This window comes from Epinephelus fuscoguttatus, linkage group LG5, assembly GCF_011397635.1.
Source record: "Epinephelus fuscoguttatus linkage group LG5, E.fuscoguttatus.final_Chr_v1".
NCBI classification, from domain to species: Eukaryota; Metazoa; Chordata; class Actinopteri; order Perciformes; family Serranidae; genus Epinephelus; species Epinephelus fuscoguttatus.
Genome location: NC_064756.1, coordinates 34,281,977 through 34,307,107, shown reverse-complemented (window position 1 = coordinate 34,307,107; position 25,131 = coordinate 34,281,977). Strand labels below are relative to the sequence as shown.

Here is a 25,131-nt window from a genome sequence, read left to right as displayed (position 1 = left end):
AAAATATTTTGACAGTAGTTCAAGCCAGCAGTGCCACCTTTAAAATTGAAAAGAAAAATTTAAAAAGAGTAGATCAAATAACATTTTTGGACACAGCTTTAATTCAATTGGACGATGTTGGTGTTTATTTTTTCTGATTGGCTGTACTTTAAATTGTAAAGACGATTAATAGACACATTCGCAGTAAAATCGGTAACATTGCTATGTTATTAATATTTAATCCAGACGGCTGTTTAGACTGTTTCGTGAAAGTAGTGTTTTAAAATAGCCTAAATTGCTTTTGCTCCAGAGTAAATAACCACCAATCAGAAGCCACGCTCCTGCGTGTTGCTAGGCAGATTATGTTAATATATGCAATGCAGCCATCTCTGCAGCTACCATTCTGAGGTAAGAACAACTACGCTTTCCACTAAATGTAAGAAAACCAGGGATTTCTTCACGACTATTTGTATAACTTGACTGTTCCGTTGCCTTTCTGTTGATATATATTAAGTGTGCGGATTGTTTGAGCACTTATGTACCGGTAGAAAATACGTATTTTTTGCTTTGGGTCTCTCTTCGGATGTGGTTGTTGTTGTTAGTCCCACCCAAAATGGAGCCCGTTCTTCCTTGTTCACAGCAGACTTGAAGGGCTGGGCTCAACTAGAATCGGGGCACGGGTGGGTCTACTCTAATAATCCGGCCTGTTACCGCTTCAAAAGCACTTTTGTTAAATATCGCAGATTGCGGTCTACGTCCTGAGACCTGACAAGTTATGTTTAGCTCCAAGGTCGGCCTTACACTGGGACTATATGGCCGTAATGCTAATGTTGCGGTGCAGTAAATGCCCGGGTTTCTATAGCGCTGGTTTGTGTGGTATGGTCCAGTTGGGACTGAGAACCTGCGGGGTTAAAATAGGGGGGAATTGAATTTATTATTGATTATACCAACTAGATTTCTGAATGAATTCACAGAGTCGTGATTTTTCACGGTGGCTTTTGTGCCGACATGCGGTTGTATTTAGACACCGTTTCCCGGGCGGCCTCGTCAGCAAACGTTAACCGCATTTTCCCTCGTACCCCCGCTGAGAGTCCTGTGTGACCGCTCTGCACACCGAGTGACATGCTGCTTTATTTTGGCGTGCATGTCGTGTCAGCCGAGCAAAACCGTGTCTGGAGACCCAAAAATCTGTGTTGCAGATTGCGCGTGGGGTTGAACTCAGTGCCACTTTGCTCAGAGATGGCTGCTGCAGTGCCTTGTTGTTGCAGTCAACCAGCTTTCTTGTGTCCAGTGTGATAAAGCTGTTATAGTAGAGACTCCATCACCCGTTCAGGAGATTGCTCCAGCCCATACACGCATAGAAATACACCTTTGTTTAAGATCTCATAATGTTGTGCCATGAGTGTTAAAATGATGCATAACCATGCAGTCACAAATTCACGTTAAAACCCAACCCCATCATTCAGTTTTACCTTGCATTAGCTACTAACACCATAATGCATTATTATAATTAAAATCACCCTCAATGCTATTGTCTGTGTGCATTACAGGCTGTCTCAAGAGTGAAGAGATAGGTGACGTTGCTGGCAACAGGCTTGGCACCGTGCTGCCATGGAGACCAAGCAGGAACCCTCAGCTGTGTGGAGTCAGACTTCTAATAATGATTCAGGCAATGGCGCACAGGTCTGAACTGTCCCTTAAGTGATATATTAGAGTTATAAGCAATAGAAAAGAAGTGCAGCACATTTGATACATCACAGGACAATCTAAGCATCTTATAATTTGTCTTTCCAACACACGCACACACAGAGAAACTCCCCTCTGTCCACTGACCCAAGTTGCTGCCAAATCCTAAAATCTACCATCCACTTAGCTGAGACTATATAGTGGGATTTTCCAAGTCGTCATTCCTTACCCTCCAGAAGGACTTGAGAAGGACATAAACTCACCATCATTTGTTCAGCACTCACATATACTAAGTTAAAGGAGGACTAACAGGGGGGAGACACACACAGAGATTGTAATGATGGTTCAAAGCCTTTGTGTCTTGTGCACACGTGTTGCAGGTGCATTTTGAAGGTGGCACGGTGGCCCAGATTGTCTACAGTGGTGATCAGGAGGACCGGGGACAGCAGCAGGTGGTTTATACAGCAGATGGGAACTCCTATACCTCTGTAGAGTCTGCAGAGCACACACTGGTTTACATACACCCTGCAGATGGCACTCAGGTAAGAAGGGCTTTTATCAAGTGCAGAGACATCTTAGCTGATATTTAAGCATTTAGATGACACAAGATTTTGCTTTGATGGGCAGGTGGGGTCGAAACTAAGACCCTGCCTTTTTTTGTGAGAGTTGTTCTTGACCACCTATTTTGACATTTTTACAAAAACCCAAGAGTTCCAAGAGTTTAATATACTTTCACGCTCTTGTTTCAAATGTACAAAGATTGCATGAATTAATATATAAAATAACCTGCACATGGCCATGCAAGATTTGCTCATAGTGCTGTACTACATTTGCTTTCAGACTGTATTTGCTGATCAGTCACAAGTGGCTTATATTCAGCAGGATGGTACAACGCAACAGGTAAGTTTACCAGATACTGTCAGCCATTACCTTGCTATGTACCACCTGTTTTTATTGAACCTTAAAGCATTGTAATCTCATTCATAGGTCACAGTTTTACTGCCCAGTGGACAGAACATGAATGCTGCCAATCTGCATGTTCTCAGTAATGTAGCAGAGGCTCCCCAAGCCATCCTGGAGCCAGTTTCCCAGGTGAGGGCACAATGTTTTACAAACAAGTGAACTGTATTTATTTATTCTCATTTTAAGGCACATATGGCATATAGTAGGGAATCATAAGCAAACGTGCAAATTGTTTCATGATGTGTTAACCCAATGATAGCAGAAACATCGTCGTGTTGTTATTCCACCACATAAGCGGTCTAACTTGGGCCGTATACTCTGGCTTGAATAAATACGGCTGAATATCTTAGTCAGCCAAAACATTAAACAATAAAAATATCCTCATCCAAAACATTCTCTGAACTCATTTTGTTTTATTATTGAAATGCCCTTATAAAAGACCATGAACAAATACTGATACTGAAATTGCCTGCAGTTCTTCCTTGACTCCAACTTGTACTCGTAATACTTGGTGTCCTCGTCGTCCTCCACTTATCCGGGTCCAGGTCGCGGGGGCAGCAGCCTCAGCAAAGAAGCCAGACAGTCCTCTCCCCAGCCACTTCCGTCAGCTCTTCCGAGGGAACCCTGAGGCGTTCCGAGGCCAGCTGGGCAATGTAATCCCTCCAGCGTGTCCTGGAGCGGCCCCGAGGTCTCCTCCTGGTTGGACATGCCCAAAACACCTCCCAAGGGAGGCGTCTGGAAGGCATCCTTACCAGATGCCCGAACCACCTCAACTGGCTCCTCTCGATGTGGAGGAGCAGCGGCTCTACTCCGAGTCCCTCCCGGATGTCCGAGCTCCTCAACCTATCCTCATCCTATCTCTAAGGCTGAGCCCAGCCACCCTGCGGAGGAAACTAATTTTGGCCGCTTGTACTTGCAATCTCGTTCTTTCGGTGCCTCCAACTCATCACATCAAATGACGGAAGGAAGAACAGCAGATTATGCAGCTATGATTTCAGCTTTCTTAGTCAGTATAGCATGCACAGAGGAAATTATCACTTCAAACGACTACATTTGCATTAAACACTGATTGGACAGACATTCAAAGATAAGGTGGCGATTTTTCCTGAATAAGATTTTGATGTCCCTCAGAAGTAAACAATAACTGAAGAGATAATTAATAAATGGCATCTAGTTTTGTAAAACTATTTAAGGATACATTTATTCATCCTTTATATACATTTTTTTTGTTGAATTGTTGTATGTGAACAAGTCAGTCCTGAAGATGTTAACCTGTTGGTGATTCTCACACAAGGATAAACAGAAGAGTTGAGTGAGTATTAACTCTGTTAAATGATCAAACACACAGGAGCAGCTGTCTGCGTCCAATTCGCTCCCTTCCATGGCTGACATGGTGGACCCCCCCAGCAGTCCCCTTGGGGCCACCGACTCCACAGATGATTCTGATGAAGACGAGGATGAAGACTCTGAGATGGATGACTGGGAACCTCGTCAGCCTCAGTCATTCAACCCTCACAATCTGTGTGAGTGACATTCTCCTCAGTCATAACAAACTTGTTTGGTCTGTCAGGAGTCACATATTCAGAGCAGACAGCAGAGGATGCTGAGTCTTTTTCTGTGTCTCAACTGCTGAAATGAAGCTCTGCTTCATACACTCATCTCAGTGGCTTGGCCTTGACTTACCAGTAATGTTTTTTGCTGCATTTTTCTAAAAACATACTGTCAAGTCATGATATACATTCAAACAAACTAAAAACAAAGATGCCTAAAAACTATTCCTGTCTTGTGGCTGATATCCTGATTTAATTTTGCACTACAAAAATGTCTTACTCTTTTGTTTAACAAATGAAAATTCATTCAGAACAAGGCAAATGATGAGACCTCATTGAAATCACGGATGTTATGTCATTTGCCTTTGGACCTTTTTAAAAGGATAGTTCAGAATTTTTGAAGTGCAGTTGTATGAAGTACTTACCACAGTCTGTATATTACATACAGTAGACGTCAGCCGGCACGCCCCAGTTTGGAGAAGCAGCAGGAATACCGACATGGAAGCTAAGCAATGAGCTGCTGTGGATGGGGGGCAGTAACAAAACAAATTTTAGCCACCTACAAAAAGTCCCATCTAAAATAAAGTTTAAGTGTACACTATATAAAAAAATATTTCTGTCACTACACCTTTTCATTAGACAGCTTGTTCCTGACAGAGAAGCTGTTACAGTTCTCGAGCTATGCTCGTCAAAGCCACCAGACTCCATTGACAAAAACAGTCATATTGACTCTCAGAACACAGGAGCTGCCGGTCTATTGCTGCCTCTGTCAGTTAGTTAGCCTGTATTATTGTGTGACTTTGGTGAATCCGAACACTCTTTTGAATGCCAAAATCACAAAATAACACAAACAAAATAACTGATTGAGGCAGCATTAGTCCAGCAGCTCCTGTGTTCAGTCATGTTAAATCACTGTTTTTCTCAATGGAGTCTGGCTTAGGAGAGAGTGATATAAAGGCTTCAGTTCCCAGTCGGAAATCACTGTTTGACAGCAAGGTTAAGCGCTGAAAATATTCTTAATATAGCATACACATAAACTGATACTGATTTTTTAAGTGGGACTTTTTTTAGGTGGCTAAAATATGTTTTAATGTTGCCCCCATCCAGAACCTTACATTGCTTAGCTTCCATGTCAGTACCCCAGCCTGCTTCTCCAAACTGTGGACGTGCCAACTGACATCTACTATATGTAATACACTGACTATGGATAAGCACCTCACAACTTCATTTCAAAAGATCTCAACTATCCCTTTCAGTAGAACAACACAAAGTAGAGCAATAAAATAATAAAGTCATACATTTTTATATGTTTGTTGTAATGGTTTGTGTTTTATTGATTTTTCCCTTTTGTGGCCTCTCAGGGTGTGAGGAGTGCAATAATGCCAACTCCTCTGTATGTCTAAAGCATGGCTCCCTGCACCCCATCCCCAACCGGCCTGTGATGTCCAAGGCCAGAGCCAGTCTGCCTCTGGTCCTCTACATCGATCGCTTCCTGGGTGGGGTGTTCTCCAAGAGACGCATCCCAAAGCGTACACAGTTTGGTCCTGTGGAGGGACCCCTGGTTCCTCAGAGTGAACTGCATGACCACTACATTCATCTGAAAGTAAATCAGCGCTCTGCATGACTACAGTTTTTATTTTGGTATTTAGCCACACACAGATTTGTGAAATTATTGCTTCACAAACAGTCAGAAGCAAAGAGGACAAAATGTGAAATTATAGCATGGATACCAAGAAACAACAAAAGAAGTCTATTTTTTAAGATTAAGTTTATAAAAAAGTGCTGGCTAAGAAAGAACTGCAAAAACTTAATATGTGCAAGAATGTGTAATCTAAGGTTCTTACTCTTACAGTGTGATTTTAATGTGTTTTTTTGCCTCTTGTATTAGCTGTGCATGCTTGATGCAGAGAAAGATGGAGAGAAGTCTGACGACATGTGGTTGGACCTGTCTGATGAGGACAGCTGTAACTGGATGATGTTTGTGAGACCTGCTCAGAACCACCTGGAGCAGAACCTGGTGGCCTATCAGTATGGCTCAGAGATATTTTACACGACCATCAAGAACATCCAACCCAAACAAGAGCTCAAGGTCAGTACCATGTAGTGCAGTTTGTGTGCTCTGTTGCATATACAGTGTGCTCATTTGTCCTGCTTTATGAATGAAACAACGTAATGAAACAAAGTTTTCACTCCTACATGCTACGTGCCCTGCACCAGAAAGCAGACAGGCAAAATTAGCGACTAGCTGGTGAGGAAATTCAGTTCAGTTAAGGCTCTCTCTACATGTTTAAAGATATTTTTAAAAACAATTTATTTATACTATATACAGTACAGGCCAAAAGTTTGGACACACCTTCTCATTCAATGCGTTTTCTTTATTTTCATGACTATTTACATTGTAGATTCTCACTGAAGGCATCAAAACTATGAATGAACACATGTGGAGTTATGTACTTAACAAAAAAAGGTGAAACAACTGAAAACATGTTTTATATTCTAGTTTCTTCAAAATAGCCACCCTTTGCTCTGATTACTGCTTTGCACACTCTTGGCATTCTCTCCATGAGCTTCAAGAGGTAGTCACCTGAAACGGTTTTCCAACAGTCTTGAAGGAGTTCCCAGAGGTGTTTAGCACTTGTTGGCCCCTTTGCCTTCACTCTGCGGTCCAGCTCACCCTGAACCATCTCGATTGGGTTCAGGTCCGGTGACTGTGGAGGCCAGGTCATCTGCCGCAGCACTCCATCACTCTCCTTCTTGGTCAAATAGCCCTTACACAGCCTGGAGGTGTGTTTGGGGTCATTGTCCTGTTGAAAAATAAATGATCGTCCAACTAAACGCAAACCGGATGGGATGGCATGTCGCTGCAGGATGCTGTGGTAGCCATGCTGGTTCAGTGTGCCTTCAATTTTGAATAAATCCCCAACAGTGTCACCAGCAAAACACCCCCACACCATCACACCTCCTCCTCCATGCTTCACAGTGGGAACCAGGCATGTGGAATCCATCCGTTCACCTTTTCTGTGTCTCACAAAGACACGGCGGTTGGAACCAAAGATCTCAAATTTGGACTCATCAGACCAAAGCACAGATTTCCACTGGTCTAATGTCCATTCCTTGTGTTTCTTGGCCCAAACAAATCTCTTCTGCTTGTTGCCTCTCCTTAGCAGTGGTTTCCTAGCAGCTATTTGACCATGAAGGCCTGATTCGCGCAGTCTCCTCTTAACAGTTGTTCTAGAGATGGGTCTGCTGCTAGAACTCTGTGTGGCATTCATCTGGTCTCTGATCTGAGCTGCTGTTGCGATTTCTGAGGCTGGTGACTCGGATGAACTTATCCTCAGAAGCAGAGGTGACTCTTGGTCTTCCTTTCCTGGGTCGGTCCTCGTGTGCCAGTTTCGTTGTAGCGCTTGATGGTTTTTGCGACTCCAGTTGGGGACACATTTAAAGTTTTTGCAATTTTCCGGACTGACTGACCTTCATTTCTTAAAGTAATGATGGCCACTCGTTTTTCTTTAGTTAGCTGATTAGTTCTTGCCATAATATGAATTTTAACAGTTGTTCAGTAGGGCTGTCGGCTGTGTATTAACCTGACTTCTGCACAACACAACTGATGGTCCCAACCCCATTGATAAAGCAAGAAATTCCACTAATTAACCCTGATAAGGCACACCTGTGAAGTGGAAACCATTTCAGGTGACTACCTCTTGAAGCTCATGGAGAGAATGCCAAGAGTGTGCAAAGCAGTAATCAGAGCAAAGGGTGGCTATTTTGAAGAAACTAGAATATAAAACATGTTTTCAGTTATTTCACCTTTTTTTGTTAAGTACATAACTCCACATGTGTTCATTCATAGTTTTGATGCCTTCAGTGAGAATCTACAATGTAAATAGTCATGAAAATAAAGAAAACGCATTGAATGAGAAGGTGTGTTCAAACTTTTGGCCTGTACTGTATATGTTGGAGATTTCATCACCCTTGATTCCCCCTCAATAAAAGGATAACAGAGCTCATTCAAAATCCTATTCTCAAAATTGTTGCACCACCTGCTGGCTCAACCTGATCCAGCGCCGACATTTCTGGTGAACTTCACGCTGACTACATAACATGTGGTGCAGCAGACGGCTCTGTTCATCCGTGAAGTGGTGCAGCAATACTAAGTTTAAGTGCAAAGAAATCATTAGAGCAAGCAGCGCTAACAAAACATAAATAAATCAGTAAGTTAGTCCATTGTTGGAGGATATGATGTCATCATTTCCCAAACACTCTGTTTTACATTTCCACGCAGGTGAACAGAAATGTGCATTTTGAAAAAACTGCACATTAGAAGATGTTTTGAAAAATGTCACTTTTATTGACTTTAAACCCTGTTTGCATGTGAGGAATGCAGAAAACATAGAGGAAAACATTTGTTTACAAAAACATCTATATACGTGTAGACAGGGCTACAGTCAAATGTCAAATATCAAGTAACTTAAGAGCCAGATATTTTTCTCAGGAGATGGTGGACACAGGCCAGAGCTTAAAGGAAAATTTATCTGTCCCAGTAAAACAAAAAAAAAAAAGAGTATCTGAACAGGCTGTACTAGTTAGTGTTTGTAATGATATATGTTTATTTGCAGGTGTGGTATGCAGCATCATATGCAGATTTTGTCAATCAGAAGATCCACAATGTTACAGAAGAAGAGAGAAAAGGTGAGCTGCACATAATACTTACCTAGCTTAATATCAACATATGTCTCGGCCCACCACCACAATTACAAACTATCACAACAGTAGTAGTGATTATTCCTGGTACTCACTTTTTGTTGTTCAGTGCTCCGGGAGCAAGAGAAGAACTGGCCTTGTTACGAGTGTAACCGGCGCTTTGTGAGCTCCGAACAACTGCAGCAACATCTTAACATGCATGACGACAAGTTAAACTCTGTGACAAGGTAAAACCTGTTTTCATCACTTTCTATTATGTTTTCTCTTTCATTTCTATCTCATAAAAGTCTAAATGAAGTCTTCATTGTTTCTTTGGTCTCAGATCCAGAGGTCGGGGCCGAGGAAGAGGTAGGAGGAGATTTGGGACAGGAAGGAGACCAGGACGCCCACCTAAATTTATACGTTTGGATCCACCAGGAGACACCAGTGGGGACAAGACAACAGTAAGGGACACATTAATATGTGCTGTATTGACTAATCAATTACTTAAGTGTCTTTGGTGTGACTGACCTTTTTATGTTTTTAATCAGGAAATGCTGGAATTGACAGAGAAGCCGCTGGAGGAGCGAGTGGATGGAGTACAGAATGGGCTGAAGGTGGTGGAGATGGAGTCAGAGACAGAGGCTGGGGCTGAGACAGAGGGCCAGCTTATACCACCTGCAGGGGAACCAGTTCCAGAGTCTGTCACCCCGCCCTCCACCACAGATCTGCAAGTTCCACTAAAGGAGGACCCAGCACAGAGCAGCCAATCAGACGCCCACCTCACATCTCAGGACATGAGGCGTGCCAAGAGGATACGGGTATGACTGCTGTGTTTACTGAACTGGAAGTGTCTTAGATTTTATTTGGTGTCATAGTGGCCATGATTTGCTTTACAACAGTGTGTCTCTCTTCCTCAATGCGTGCTTCCCTCAAAGATGGATGTGCAGGTAGGTAGGACCTGGAGGATGGCAGAAAAAACATTTGGTTCAAAGATTTGTCATTTTGTCATGTTGTTAATGTTCATGTGACATTTCTGGATATGTCCCCTCCTGCACAATCCATTGCATCTGTCAGCCTCTTCCTATGTCAGAGCAGATCACTGTCAGTCTACACTGGTGGGGTTTTCTGCTAGTAATTCTTCTCTCTCTTTTTTTAATCTCAGAATGCAGCACTGCAGCACCTTTTCATCAGGAAGAGTTTCCGTCCTTTTAAATGCACCCATTGTGGCAAGGCCTTTCGGGATAAAGACAAGCTGGATCAGCACCTGCGGGTGCATGGCCGGGACGCCTATGCCTTTTCTTGCCACATTTGCAGCAAGAGCTTTATGAGTGACTCGGCCCTTGAGGACCATCTGCTAGTGCACACGGAGAACCGCTCCTACTCTTGTCTCTTATGCCAAGAAACCTTTGAAAGGTTGGACCTGCTCAAAGACCACGTAGCAGTGCATGCTGTGGACGGCTGCTTCACCTGTCCTTCCTGCAAGAAGACATTTACTGATTTTATCCAAGTTAGTACTAAATGTCTTACAGTGATTTGGCCAGAGCTGAGCAGAAGTCTGGTTTAAATTAGTAAATCGGCCCAATTACTCCATTTTTAGACTGCAAAATGTTCTCTTCCTTAGGTGAAGAAGCATATCCGCTGCTTCCATTCAGAAAAGATCTTCCAGTGTCCAGACTGTGAAAAGGCTTTCTGCCGGCCAGACAAGCTGCGTTTGCACATGTTGCGCCACTCTGACCGCAAGGACTTCCTGTGCTCAACATGTGGCAAACAATTCAAGGTAAGATGAAAAGATAAAGCATGACAAAAAAACAGTTGGTAATGTTAGTGTATAGATATGTGAGCTCTTGTGTGATAATTGATTTCCTTTGTCATTAAGAGGAAAGATAAGCTGCGGGAGCACATGCAGCGAATGCACAATCCTGACAGAGAGGCCAAGAAGGCTGACAGAATCCACCGCTCCAAAACCCTTAAACTGAAGGTGCCCACCACCGACTTCGAGAGCTTCATGTTCAAATGCAGAGTATGCATGATGGGATTCAGGCGCAGAGGAATGCTGGTAAGCAAAAACTCACAGATAGATTTTTGTTTGTTGATATTGAATTCCAGTACACTCAGCTTTATTTTTTTGGTTTCAGGTCAATCATCTGTCCAAGCGTCATCCAGAGATGCGTATTGATGATGTGCCTGAGCTAACGCTGCCTATTATCAAGCCCAACAGGGACTACTTCTGTCAGTATTGTGACAAGGTTTGTTTATCCCATCCTATAATGTGAACTTGTAGTTTTGGAGACAACTTGTCATTCATATTTTTTTTGTTATTTATTAATTAATTAAATATTTATTTAAAGTTCCTGCCTGCCTTGAATAAAACATGCAAACATCTGCTTCACCTCAAACTCTGAACCTAAACTTTCAGGATGATATTCATGAATCAATCTAATGGACTGATTTCTACAGGTTTATAAGAGTGCCAGTAAGAGGAAAGCACACATACTGAAGAACCACCCTGGGGCAGAATTGCCTCCCAGCATCCGGAAGTTGCGTCCAGCTGCTCCTGGTGAGCCAGACCCCATGTTGAGCACACACACACAACTGACAGGCACCATCGCCACTGCACCGGTCTGTTGCCCACACTGTGCCAAACAATACAGCAGCAAGGTTAGTATAACGCTCTGTCAAAGATATTATAAATATTTATACAGGAATTGACTCTAGCTTTGTGTTTGCAGTAATTTACAAATCTGTGCGGCGCCTTAGACAGTCCCAGACCAGACCCACACTGATAACTCTCCGTGTACTTGTATCTTAGACTAAGATGGTTCAGCACATCAGGAAGAAGCATCCAGAGTTTGCCCAGCTTGCCAACACCATCCAGACTCCTCTGACTACAGCTGTTATCAGTAGCACTCCTGCAGTCATCAGTGCAGATGGTACCACAGCTGAAGCTGTAGTGGTAAGAACAAATTATGAACATTCATGTTGAGTGCCAACGCTCAATGAATATTTTAAATTAAATATTAAAAGTCGAATTTGTCAATATAGAGGCTAGATGGTGCAAATAAATGTAAATATAAAAGAAGGAGCAAGAAAGAAATTAAGATATACACCAGATATTATAACTGTATGATTTGTTTTCTCCACAGACCACAGATTTGCTGACCCAGGCCATGACAGAGCTTTCTCAGACACTAACCACGGACTATCGCACAGCGCAGGGAGACTACCAGAGGATCCAGTACATTCCAGTGTCTCAGGCAGGAGGCAACCTGTCTCAGCCGCAACACATTCAGCTGCAAGTGGTGCAGGTGGCTCCGGTAAGATCCAGGATCTGATCTGGGACCTAAGTTTTTTTTGTTTGTTTTTTAAACTTCATGTGTCCCAGGAAAGCTGACTAAACAACTTAACAACATGCTGCTGCACAATCACAGTTGTTCACATTTGGGAGCTGCCTGATATAAACACAGCTCCCAATAACTATTTTCACAATAGATTGTTTAAAGGTATATGATGCAGGAATAGTTGGCTACTGTTAGTAAACTGTATTGACAGTCAAAGTGGAAGCCAATCCTCAGCTATATTTGCAATCTGTTGCCACTATATCTGCAATTTTGTAACTTCTTTTTGGATGCTGCCTATGGTCTGGTATCTCTTAGCTACCTTTTTATCAAGTGCACCTGTGCACTGTGTCAAGGAACGTCTCAAACATAGCAAAATACAGACAGAGGGCAGAGTCTCTGCAGATAAAACACACTGTCACAGACTTCTAGTGGGTCATGAGTGATCTATACATTGATTTTAAGGAAAATCCTGCATAGTTTAGCTTTAGTCAATATCTTTGAGTTTGTGGCTGCTAGTCAGATAAAAGAAACTGAATGTGTCACCTTGTGCTTGTGGGAATTTTGTTATGTTTTTCCACAGTTTATTTTATTCTCAAAAGAACCACCAGCCACCATGAAAATTCTGGCAATTACTGCTTTGACGTGTAGGCTTTAAACATTTCAGCAGACAAACGATGTCTGTTTTGGCCTGTTGTATTTTTAAAATGTGGTTTGGAGGCAAAATAGTTAAAGTAACTTGTTTGTTTTCCAGCAATATTCATGGAAATGTGTCCAGTGGTGGATTGAGGTCAATGTAAGAGACAATATCAAGTAGTTACTTTCATTGTGTTTTACAGGCTTCCTCCCCACATTCCCAGCACCCCACAGTAGATGTTAGCCAGCTGCATGACCCTCATGGCTACAGCCAGCACTCAATCCAGGTACAACACATCCAGGTCAATGAGCCCTCAGGCACTGGACAAGGTGCCACCCAGGTAAATCCTCAATACTAAAGTTAAGTCAGGTCAAGTTAATGAGTAATGTATAAAATATAATAACACACATTGCTCACTCCATAACTTTAAGCTTCATAACAGACTACTTATATTTCTTTACTCTCTTTCAGGTCACCGGTCAGCCTCTAAGCCCCACCTCCCAGCAGCCCAATCAGGAGCTGAGCCCCTCACAGCTGACACCTGTGACCTTAGCTCAGAGTCACACCCTGCAGACCAGCAGCACCCAGCAGCAGCAGCAGCAGCAGCAGCAGCAGGGGACTGTGCAACACGCTTACATACCTGGGAACTGGAACTACAGAGGCTACTGTGAGTCACACACTTGCTCCTATATCATCCCGTCACTCTGTATATTTTGACAGCTCTATACTGTAGGATTGCCTGTCAGGTTAATGTGTTAACTTTTTACTATGGCAGCGTCTGAAATCCAGATGATGGCCCTACCTCACGCACAATATGTGATAGCCGAGGCCAGCACGCCTGTATCTGGAGTGAACAGCAACCAGGTGAAAACGGTGAGTGAATGCTGTCTGATACCTGTTAGATTAAAGTGACGTGTACATTTTGCTGTGGTTTGGGAAATTACTGTGTTGCGGTTTCATTTTGTACATGCATGTCCTTACAGGCAAGGCTAACAGTGCAGTTGAAAGAATCACGCCCTGTTCAAAAAATCAAAAGGTTTAAAAAAGAAGGGGAAAAAATGGGGAAATCCAACAATGGCTTTCACGCCACATGGATATGTAGTGAAAAATAAGATTCTAAAGTTTTAGGCCTATATGGGACTTATATTCAAAACACATCATAACTTGTCACTCCCCCGTTACACCAAAAGCAGCTCAGGTTGAAGAAGCCCTTCCACTACTTCTGAAAATGTGAAAATTATTGTTGCCCTGCATGTGAGTTACATTCTGGACAATAAAAAAATAAAAAGAGCAGAAATGCTGAGTTAAACGTGGCAGATCATGGTATGAACTGAACTAATGTTTGTGGAGCTAAAGACGTTCTCATCCCTGTACTGCAGACACACTACGTTATCTCCGAGGGTCAGACTGAGCTGGAGACCAAACAGGGTGTTCAACAGAGCACAACCCAGGCCCACACTGAACATCTGGAACAGCAGTCGACCAATCAGCAAGCCACCACGCAGTACATTATCACCACAACCACCAATGGCAGCGGTACTAGTGAAGTTCACATCACAAAACCCTAAACTGTTAAGTGATGAGCTCTGCAAATGAAGTGCAGACCCATGGACTGAACCTGCATGTATACCTCAGCAGCTTGTATGCACATTAATGAACAAACACACAGTCATATGCACATGGATACAGACTTGTGTACATACAGAGCTGAAATGGGAATGAATTGGTGACCAGCACAGTTTTATGTGTCTATAAAGTGTTAAGTTGCAAGCTGCCAGGGCTTTGTGAGAAAATAAAGTTAGTAGAGAAAAAAAATATTATGATTTTGAACAGAATATATAAACAACAACAACTGACACCTTGTTTAAATACACAGCACTGGAAAACATTGTCATTGCAACTGCTGAAAACAGGAACATTATATAATTGTATCAAAAACAGGGTTCCTGTACATATTTGAAAGTATGGACAATGAAAGCGATCATTTTGAGGTCTTGCTGTGTGAGCTACTGGTCTGAAGTGGTGAAAAAGTTTTATTGCTCAGTCCTTACACAGATTTGAGTGCCCATTTTACATATTTGTAAAGTTAAAGACATTTCTTAAAATATAGTATTTGTAAATGAAATCTTGGAAAGAAAGACAGAACTGAAAAACGTGTGAAAAAAAATACTGTACAAAACAGTCCTGCAGTTGGCCTTCCAATACAGGTCATTGTATTTTTTGCCCAACACACCATCTGTTGTATTGTATGTTACCATATTGTTGCTGATATCTGATGTGATTTGTCTCCATGAATTTGCTTTTGAGAATGTCTCAGACATCTGTTTTTATTCACGTGCTGGATTGTCCTGATTTCACCTGAATTTTTGTCATCATCCCAACTACAACTCCTGTGTTTTTTTTTTTTAGTAAAATTCAGAAAAGCAAACATAATCAGTTTCACTTTTCCACAAAGATCACACAGTTCTAATAGATAAAGTCGACCTAAAACTTGGGGGTAATTTTATTTTTGACATATGTAAAAGGTAATGGATACAAATGGCAGTTGTGTCGTTGGATGGAGTCAGAAATGTGCTTTGGTACACCCATAACTACACCAAACAGTGATATCACTGGGTTATAGAGCACACCTGTAGATCACTGCAGCAGGACGAGAGTTTAAACTACTGGAGGATAGAAAGAACAAGATTTCTGAGGAATGTTGAGTTACTTTTTGAAAAGGAGAACATGCAGTTTTAGTTTGTATTTTTTTCCCTCTTTCTTTTCTCTGACACTAGTCAGCCTGAGAAAGTTAAATTTCCCTGAATCATTTGCATCCTTTTTAAGAGAAGCTTGAAGCCAAATACAAAATGTGTTTCCCTCAGTAACACACTTTGAAGACAAATGAGACAAAGACAACATCACAGGTTTGCAACTGAACAGTTTAGGAGGTCAACATGATACAGTGTTACAGAGCACTGAGGGATTATTGTACTTAATTAGTCTGTTTATTAACCCACAAAACATGCTGCTAGTATTGAATTTGGGGTTGGTACTTAAAGGATAGCAGAGTATCTTGTAGTAAAAACCAATAAGGGGTATCGCCACTCAGCACATCTTTTATTTCCTTCACAGTAAAGTGAGAAAGGAGGATGTAACTCAGAGGGAATAGCTCAATCACAATCACCTGTCCTGCTGAATTGTTCATGAGCAAGCCATGTCTGTTGCTGGAGCTTATGTTTTACATGTCAAAGTACTCTTTGTCATGTACTTGTACTATAAGTTCGCCATGATGACAACAAAAAGGCTAATACACTGAGTTAAGGCCATTGTAAAATGCTGTTATGTGCCCGTTATTTGTATTGGTCTATATAATAGACATGTACAATGTTCAGTATTGCAGGAATATTACAACATTTCTTTACATGATCAAACGATCATGTAAAGAAATGATTTTGTCCTTTTGTCCATGTGTTGAGAAATTAAATTATTTTATATCTGCACATTGTGTTTTCTGTCCACTTCATGACTAATGTGTTTAACTTGGGATCAAGCGAAGCCATAACAATTTCATTGTGTCTCTTGGGGTTAATTTGGGCTAATTGCTGCTTGATGTTTCTCCCTGTTATTCTCACTGTCACTACTAGATGGCAGCATGGTTTTAGAAACCAAAAACAAGTTCTACAGCAGTGAGACTTGACTCTCTTCCCACAGGCAGAACTTAGCCAGTTGGCCTGCCAAACATTTTCTAATTCAAAATGAAAGTAAATGGACTCACTGGGATTTTTTCCCTCTATTTAGTATGTAGAAAAGGTGTCAGAGTGCACTAAATGCATCAAAAAAGAGCTTGTCTTTAAAAAGAATGTGCCAAAAAGTCCCTTGGAACTGGTCTCTGAACTCCTGTCATTTTGAAAAAGTGGCTCTCTGGCAAAGCAAGTTGATAATCCCTATTTTACAGCGTCATAAAACTGAACATTAGAAACAGACAGTGTCAGCCTCAATTATTTATGAGTGTTGATTACTTATGATGGGCTCTCTTCCATTTGTAAACGTCATTCTTGTGAGGAATTTGATGCTATTCAGATTCAAACGTTCACATGTGATCTAATAATAGCTCTGTGTTAGTGAGTGACTGTTGAAGAGGTTCTTGTGAGCTCCAGGTGTACCTGGGCGGAGCTGGGCTTGTCCTTCACACAATTGTGATCAGTGTGTTTAACACATTCCTTCTTTGATGGGAGGTGGAAACAGGCAAAAGCCACTACCTAGATAAAACAAATCTTCCCGTAGAACCAGTTTAACGAGCTTGTCGTGTCGCAGAACTAATCATATATGGGGCAGGTGTAGGGTGCTGAACTAATTTCACTGGTGCAGTTTTAACCAGCATGTCTGTGGTGGTGCTGCTCTCATGCCTCTGTTGACAGTTACCCATCCCAAGGGTCAAAGGGGAACAGGTCAGGGAGAAAGAGTGGACTGGGCCCTGGGCTGTAAATGGATGGAGGAAGTACACGGGGGCGAGGAGGGACAACCTGCTGAGAGGAGTCGAAAACGACAGAGGTAGGTAGAGCTGTGTGTCATTCAACAACTGGCCTCTCATTTGAATCAGTGTTTGAGTGGCAGGTATCTGATTATCTGCTGCTACAGGGAGGAAAAGTCTGTAACAAATGATGGTCCTATAACATTTTTCTGCCCAGACTATGTTGACAGCAAATGTTTTTCTGCTCCATTAGGTAGATATCTGTCAACATGTTACACCTCTGAGTTCTACATCTAACTGCTTATCAGACATGAGCTAAAATTCCTGAAGTGGCTATTACTTTTACAGTATAGTGCTGGTTGAGGGAACCTCTGTGACTCTGCTGGATGCAACAGCTGATCTATTATAAGGAAATGCATGTGGTGAAGCAAAACATTCATGAAAACTTCAAAACTTCACTTTGAATTACAGTTTGGATCCCAAGATTTGCCAAATTGTATGAAAAGTGAACCACAGGAAATCTGTACCTTTCATCTTATCTCGTGTTGATATGAAAACATACCATCTTAGATTTCAGTCAATTTGAGAGTTATGTAGACCTAAGTGTAGTAAACCAATATGAGGACCAATATGATATATATATATATATTTAAACATTGAATTTAATAGGGGTGGGACCAAGTCATTGTGTTGCAAGTCACAAGAAAGTCTCAAGACTTTGCACTCTAGTCCCAAACCAAGTCCCAAGTCCTAAACTTTGAGTTTTGAAGTCCTAAACACGTCATCCCAGATGGCCAAAATGACCTTCCCAGCATCGCTCCAAACTCGGCATGCAGGAAAAAATAGGTTGGTCCACGTCCGTTTACCGGACTTGGCTGAGACTTATATACGAGATAAATGACACCCCAGAATCAGGCCAAATAAACTGGCCCAGTTCTGGCAGCTTTGTCTCAGCCACAATGTCTACAACACCCAATCAGGCCCAGATTTAGCAACCATCAATGGGCCAGAACATGTTTTCATGCTGGCCGTTGTTTCATCCAACTGTTGTGTCTCAGCCAGAAAAGGCCCATGTCTGTCAGCTAAATCTAGGCCAGACTTGATAAAAGTAAACAGGCCAAAGCTGGCTCACATTTGGCACCATGAATCCGGAACACAGCTGAGTCAGCCAACACTCGGCTGCAAATGGTCTGAGTCCAGTGGCTACCTGGGATAATGCCCTCTTCACCAAATGTAATGCTATTTTAACAATAAAGTAATAATACATTTTCAAAATCATGATTGCTTCTTAAAATGTGTATTTATTTGTTAAAACATGTCTGCTAAATGTTGCTGTGTCTCTGTCATTTTTGACCTGCACATTTGTTTGCATACTGCAATTTGTTTTTTTGTTATGCAGCACATAGTGTTTGTACATGAACAAAATTGACATTTTTCCAACTGGCGTTCAGTAATCTAAGATTAGTTCTTCCTGTTTCCCTCCTGCAACTCGATTGGATAATGGTTCACACAAGGTAGATCCGGGGAATCTAGTGTCGGCATGCTTGGAATGAATAGTGTTGGACGTTGGTTAATTCAGGAAATTGAGGTAAATTAACTGATTCATGGCACGCTTTTTTAACACTGCACTACTTTTAAATGTTTGAGCTTGGGGGAAGGACTTGAGTATTTTCAAAAGGCGGAAGTCATGAGTCATTGGTGTTAAAATCCAAGTTGAGTTGCAACTGTTTTTTTTGATTTGTCAAGTCTGAAGTCATCAAATTTGTGACTCCAGTTTCACTCAAGTCCAAGTCATGTGACTCAAGTCCACCAATGATGAACCAATTCTCACTCTCTGTGTTGCTGTTTAACCATCTGAGGTCCATCTCTCTCTGTTTCACCATTACAGCTGCAGTTCAAACCAAACATCCGCTGTTCATGAGCCACAGCAAACTTCATGGTCACAGACTCTGAGGACACTACAACCCTGGAGAGGCTGGTACAGTTTCCTTCCAGTAGGTGTTGTGTGGTCTGTCTGCCAGGTGGAGGCCCCACTGCACCCCTCTCTGTTACTGGTGGATGTGTGCTGGAGGCTCCTGTTGGTGTGTTTGCTGTGGATGATTCTGGGAGGTTGTGTTCATGCCCTGAAGTGCCGCCTGCAGCCAGGACAGAATCAGGTGAGTGCAGCCACATAGAGTGAATCCCTCCTGACCCTGTCCGTGGATTTAATCGTGTTATGTTTATTCAGTAAGTTTGCTTCAATTCAAGGGGGAGTCTCCACTGAGGATACAGCAGGAGGTTGTAACTGCAAACAGGAGTAACAGCAATTTATGGTGAGATTTGATTTTACAGCCAGTTCTTCATTATTTGATATTTAATTTTGGCATTTTTGACAGTAGATTGAGACAATAACTACCAAAGACAAACAGGGATATTCATGCTATTAAATGTTTTTATTTTACTATTTTATGATATACCAGTATATCTGTGGTTGTGAGGGATGAACACAATTTGTCATTTATGGACCAGAATCAAAAATCATAATCTTTTAAAAACAAATACATACACATGCTCACTGTGCTCTCATCATTTCTCCAGGATGTCCCAGCCTAGAGGCCTGGGCCACTGCAGTCATCTGGCCCTTGCCCTGGCTGACAGCCTGCTGCTGTGTGTGCTTCAGGAGCCCCTGCCAGATCCCAGCGTGCCCCACATAAAGGCTCTCCTCTCCAGGCTGGAGGTAGGAGGGAGAAAACCACCTTGAAGAAGCAAAATGCCTGCTCTCTTTTTTACACACACACACACACACACACACACACACACACAGACACACATACTGCTTCAGGCAATACCTGTCATCTCCTGTGTTTTCACTCACTCTGTGCATGTAGATCAGCATAAAATCTTTGTTGGTGATATTAGAGCATACACAGGTATTCTAGCCCAGGGTAACACACACTGCTGCTGTCGTCTGCACTCTGAATCAACCAGATTGGTAGAGGAGAGAAATTGTAATGTTTTGTCTCCTTCTGTATTCCCTGTTTATGTTTTAGCACCTAAGCCTACTAAAAACGTGGCTCTATGATAGCATCTTCAGTTGCTCTGGTAGCCTGTTGGTACTTGACCTGTTTGTCAACATTTCTAATGGTACAAAATTGTAGTTTATGGCAAATCATCTAAAAAAATAAAGACCAAAATCAGCTGTATTTTGTGAGCTTAATGCTTACAAATGTGCTGACATGCTGGGTTAAGAACACTGTCCTTCCCTCTGGCACCAGCCTCAGGCTAAACTTTTTTTTTTTTTTTTTTTTTTTTTTACCTCGAGCATTATAGCATTAAAAGACCACTAGTGAGGTTATAAACTTTTTCTTGTTTGAATCATATTCCTCCCTCTAAGGTTTCTGTTTCAAGGCCATGTATTTTTTAACTGTCCTGTTTTGGGCTGAATCATTTTATTTTTTTTGGTATCCATCTTTTCTTTTTAGAATGTTCCAAATTTTTTTTTAAAATCTCAATTGCAGAATATTGTTTGTGTGTGTTTTGAAATTTGTAAACTATATGAAAATATGTATTTGGACAGCTGCATGTGTAGAAGAGAGTATGTCAGTAGAGAATGGATATAAAATACAACAAGTAGATTCCTGCACACTGTCTCCATCTCAAAGTTTTTCTACAACAGCATTATGCTCAAATAAACTAACATGATTTTGATGGATGTATTTTTCTTAAGTGCTGCACAGCCATGTGATGCATACATTTGGCAGAGGTAGTTTAATGAAACTCTACCAAACAAAACCAACGCTTTTTCTCTGTAGTCAGTGTCTCACTCACTTGAGAAGGCTGATTTTGGGTCCGAGGTGACACTGGAGGAGGTGGACCAAGACTCTATACTGATAAACAAAGTGAAGCTCATCCGCACCTACCTGCAGCAGAGGTGAAGTTCAACATCTTGTTTTCATGCCATCTGCTTTCTTGGAAACGTTGTTCAGTTGGATTAACATCACACACTTCTCTCTGATAGGATGACAACACTGTGTAGACTCATCCAGGTGCAGGGGGATTTTGAAGCCAGTGTGAAGGACATGATGGTGGGCCTAGAAGGCCTCTGGGCTCAGTTGGAGGAGCTGCATACTGGGGTCACACTCACCAAAGAGGGGGGCCAAGACCACACAGACCTGGCCTCGGCCCAAACAGATGCAGAGGTAAGCTGGTGTGAAGGTCTAGTTTTCCAGAGATAAACTTTGCCTATAATAATAACAGTTGCTGCCTATTTAGTTTTAGTTTCTTTAAAGAACCATGAATCATTAACAGTGTCCTTGTCCATGCCTTTGAGTGTTGTTGTGATACTCTTATGTCTTTGGCAAAGAATTTGTTTGCCGTGTTGGGGCACTACAGGAACAGACTCCGGTGCTGCGAGGCTTATCTGAAGGACAGCACACAACTACTGCAGGTTAAGTTCTCCTCGTGCAACAAAACTCCAGTTCTGATATTTTCTGACATCTTAACTCAGAAATTCTGTCTGCCCTGTCCCACAGGAGTTAACCTGGAGTCACACTCATATAAGCAACAGTGTGAGCAGCAGCAGTGAATCAGTCTGGCCAGAGCTGTTGCTTCAGTCCAACATTGAGCAGGTACACTAAACTTAAACATTGTTCAAAAGTTAAGAAACCAACCAGGACTAAAAACTCCTCTCTCTTTGCAGTTTGACAAGGTGCAGGAGAGTTTCCTCCCCCTGGAGCAACAGACCTCTACGTTCCAGGCCCACCTGGAGGGACTTGAAAAGGGGAATCAGCGAGGACATGCAGGGCCCCTCGCTCATGCTAATGGGGCTCATTCCCGCTCAGCTTCTCCACAGACTTCCCTACATCTTGACAGCGAACGCACAAGTGATGTTGAGCACAATAACTCAACCTCTGCATCCACGTCTGTCTCCTCAATGGATGCAGACACAGACACAGAAATAGACAATCCTCGCTCACTATGTGAGAGGTCAGCTCTGCAGTTCACCTCCACTATCGGACGCCTGCGGAAATCTGCAAGGAGGAAGTGACTTTTATCACACTCTACTTATATTATGAACCAGAGATTTTATTGAACTAGAGAGGTTTAAATTAACAAGGGAGAATAATTTCAAATGTTGATCATTTGCAGGTTACCTTAAAAATTGATTATTTGTTGCTTTCTGTGCTGCTTTATTCAGTTTTCAGTTTTTGTAAAAAAAAAAAACAAAAAAAAAAACAACCTTTTATATTTTTCTTTATTTTTTCATTTCAAAGACTGTGGTAAATCAGAGCATACAATAACAGCATTTTCATTCATATATAATAATAATTAATATTTCAAACACAAGGGGGCAGACTGTCATCAGTTATTAATACAAACAAACTGATGACTCGCATTACCTATTCAACATGCTTTATTATAATATCAAACCACACTATACCGTAGAGTCATCTCACATCTCTGCCTGCAATGAGAGACCATTGCCCAGAAAACTTCCGTTCAATCAACTTTACAGGAGGAAAGTGCTGGAAAGGCTTCTCAAACATATGGCCCATTAATGTGTTTCTTTATGATCAGAGCAGTCTGCCACAACTTGTGTCTGAAGAATCTCATAATGTGTCTGATGAATGATATTCAAACATATCAGGTGTAACTTAATTTCAGTTACCGATTAATTTCATTAACCATCCTTTTTGCACTTGAAGAAAATAATGTATTGGATTTCATGATGCACGTCTTTGGAAGCCTTATCCACTGTATGTTACAGCTCTTTTAATCAATGCTGTCAAAGTATAAAAAAAAAACATTTTTAGATCTAGCTATGATTTTAAGAAGTATGTTCTTCTAATATGAATGAGGAATAGGTTACTGGTTAAGAAATCCCAGACATTTCTCTTTTCCAAAACTATTTCTGTTCTGCCTCTCTCTGTCAGACTGAGTGGCCATGATGACTTTAGCCCTTCAAAGCAGGGATTTCAGGTTGAGGGCAGAGGGGGGAGGGAGGAGAGGAAGGTAGAAGGGGGCAGTGGAGGTCAATGCCGGAAGCGTTTCTGTTATTACTAAAAACTGAGCAGCCCTCTAGACCTTTTTGAAAGACATGAATGTCTTTGATCCAAATTCAATTACCCTGCAGCTTTGACACTGATGGCATACAAGTCAGCATACTTTTCTCCACCAGGTTCCCAACTTTTCTGGCCGGACCAAACAGGATTTCTGATGAGAACTGATACATTAATCGCTGCCATTTAGCACTAATTGTAGGGAGTCTGTACAGTATGCATGACATTGATGTAATTTGACCATGAACTTGCCTACCATCTGCCAGATCCTGCATCTGTCCTGTTCCCTCATACTGGGGCAGTGATTGGGAGAGGTGGGGCAGACCTATGGGGGATCTAGGATGAAAGGAATGCAAGCTGAATGCTGCAGGATACTAGCTGTCACAACACCAAAGACACAAACACACCATGTCTGGATGGACAGAGGGACATAAAGACTATGGGAGGAAAGATGTTGGGTGTTTGGTATTTGAAGTTAGTGACAAGAGCTTTGAATAAAAAAAATGTTTGACATGCCACATGAATATGTAACATTTTCCACGAATCAGTCATGAATACACAGAACATAACGGTCTTGGATGCTCGCTTACAATAACAATGACCACATTTGCTTTGAGGTCCAGCAGTCAAATGACAACAACAGTTTTAGAATTGATTTACTAAGTGCTTTAATAAACGACTAGAAGGGGGAGTTGATTCTAAAAAATGTAAATGAAAAACAGTGCTACAAATACAAAGCAAGCTGTGCTTTATGCGCTGGTGGAGAACGTCCCTGTTCTGTCCAGATGAATTCATGCCTCACATTGCTGGCATGTGATGTCACAGCCAGCAGAGGGATGTTTGGGAGAGCAGAGGGCACCAGCTATCTGCTCACTGAGAATATAAGAGAGAGCTAATGAAATTACCACAGGCTTTGTTTAGTTACACTAAAAAGTTGATGACTAGCTTCCTCACAGGCCACTCCAGTCCTAGAGGAGAGGCTATTTCAAAGCTAGCTCAAGTGTGTGTTGTTTTAGAAAATATGGTTCATGGCAGAGGTCAATCCCTTGCCTTATCCAGACAATTACTCAAGATCGGGTTTCACTGGTGTACACATAGCACACATTTGTGCTGATCCTTCCTCTGATGGCACTGCAAGACACCATGCAGTAGTGTGGACTCTTGCTATCTGATATAAACAAACTCCAGAGCTTGTCACAAAACTTTCATGAGAGCACAGATAAATAAACCACTTTAAACTCCCATTGGGGATTTTGCACGATGTCAGTGTGCAAAACTTGATTCATCAAAATGTTGAGTAGGAAGTTAGTATGTGGACAAATAAGCATCAAACAGAAGGAGCATACACAGTGCCGCCAAATAAAGACAAGAACAACTAAGCAGGCTGATTCTTTACACAGGAGTGTGTGTTTATGTGTGTGTGTGTAGGGTTCCTGTTAGCTTTTTAACTTAATGGCAGTAACATTTCCCAGACTGAGAATGGCTCCAGTCCCATCAAGAAAAAAAAAAATCCTATTTTCATAAAAAAAAGTAAAAAAAAAAATCTTTTCAAGGGGTGAGATTCTTTCCAATTCATAACATCTTTCTAATTTGTTTAACCCTCCGGTCCCCCTTATAAAAAAATCACACCTGTCCCCTTCGGGATGTTTTTCGTCCAAGGAGGACCGGAGGGTTAAAAGATTCTCTAGTATGTCTACATACTGACATTTATTTTTTTGTAAATACACAAATTAAGTTGGTTTGTATTAGAAACTGTGACTTGGAATACGGTAATCTTACCCACTGGCAGGTGCTGTTGGTTTTTAGG

General features: G+C 41.7%; 2 protein-coding genes across 4 annotated transcripts; both read left to right on the top strand.

The window, feature by feature from the left end:
• Window positions 1-269: 269 nt before the first annotated feature.
• Window positions 270-16,315, top strand: prdm10 (PR domain containing 10). Of its 3 annotated transcripts, none has more exons than XM_049575422.1 (23): window positions 270-387; window positions 1,530-1,662; window positions 2,046-2,207; window positions 2,506-2,565; window positions 2,653-2,757; window positions 3,977-4,151; window positions 5,540-5,781; window positions 6,067-6,267; window positions 8,795-8,867; window positions 8,989-9,106; window positions 9,202-9,322; window positions 9,410-9,679; window positions 10,024-10,368; window positions 10,483-10,638; window positions 10,738-10,917; window positions 10,997-11,107; window positions 11,319-11,519; window positions 11,671-11,814; window positions 12,005-12,175; window positions 13,036-13,173; window positions 13,305-13,500; window positions 13,609-13,706; window positions 14,213-16,315. In XM_049575422.1, the coding sequence occupies exons 2-23, from the start codon at window positions 1,591-1,593 to the stop codon at window positions 14,399-14,401; spliced, it is 3,528 nt and encodes a 1,175-aa protein (XP_049431379.1). In that variant the 5' UTR covers window positions 270-387; window positions 1,530-1,590; the 3' UTR covers window positions 14,402-16,315. The 3 variants fall into 3 exon arrangements, with proteins under 3 accessions (XP_049431379.1, XP_049431380.1, XP_049431378.1); XM_049575423.1 differs by having other exon boundaries at window positions 369-415; XM_049575421.1 differs by lacking the exon at window positions 270-387 and adding an exon at window positions 587-659.
• An 834-nt stretch (window positions 16,316-17,149) lies between these two features.
• On the top strand, window positions 17,150-24,013 carry si:ch211-151h10.2 (uncharacterized protein LOC567699 homolog). Its single transcript, XM_049577531.1, has 9 exons — window positions 17,150-17,366; window positions 19,175-19,442; window positions 19,534-19,598; window positions 19,864-20,002; window positions 21,078-21,196; window positions 21,284-21,464; window positions 21,629-21,712; window positions 21,798-21,893; window positions 21,965-24,013. Exons 1-9 carry the CDS (start codon window positions 17,218-17,220, stop codon window positions 22,310-22,312), a joined length of 1,449 nt encoding a protein of 482 aa, XP_049433488.1. The 5' UTR covers window positions 17,150-17,217; the 3' UTR covers window positions 22,313-24,013.
• The last annotated feature ends 1,118 nt before the right edge of the window (window positions 24,014-25,131 follow it).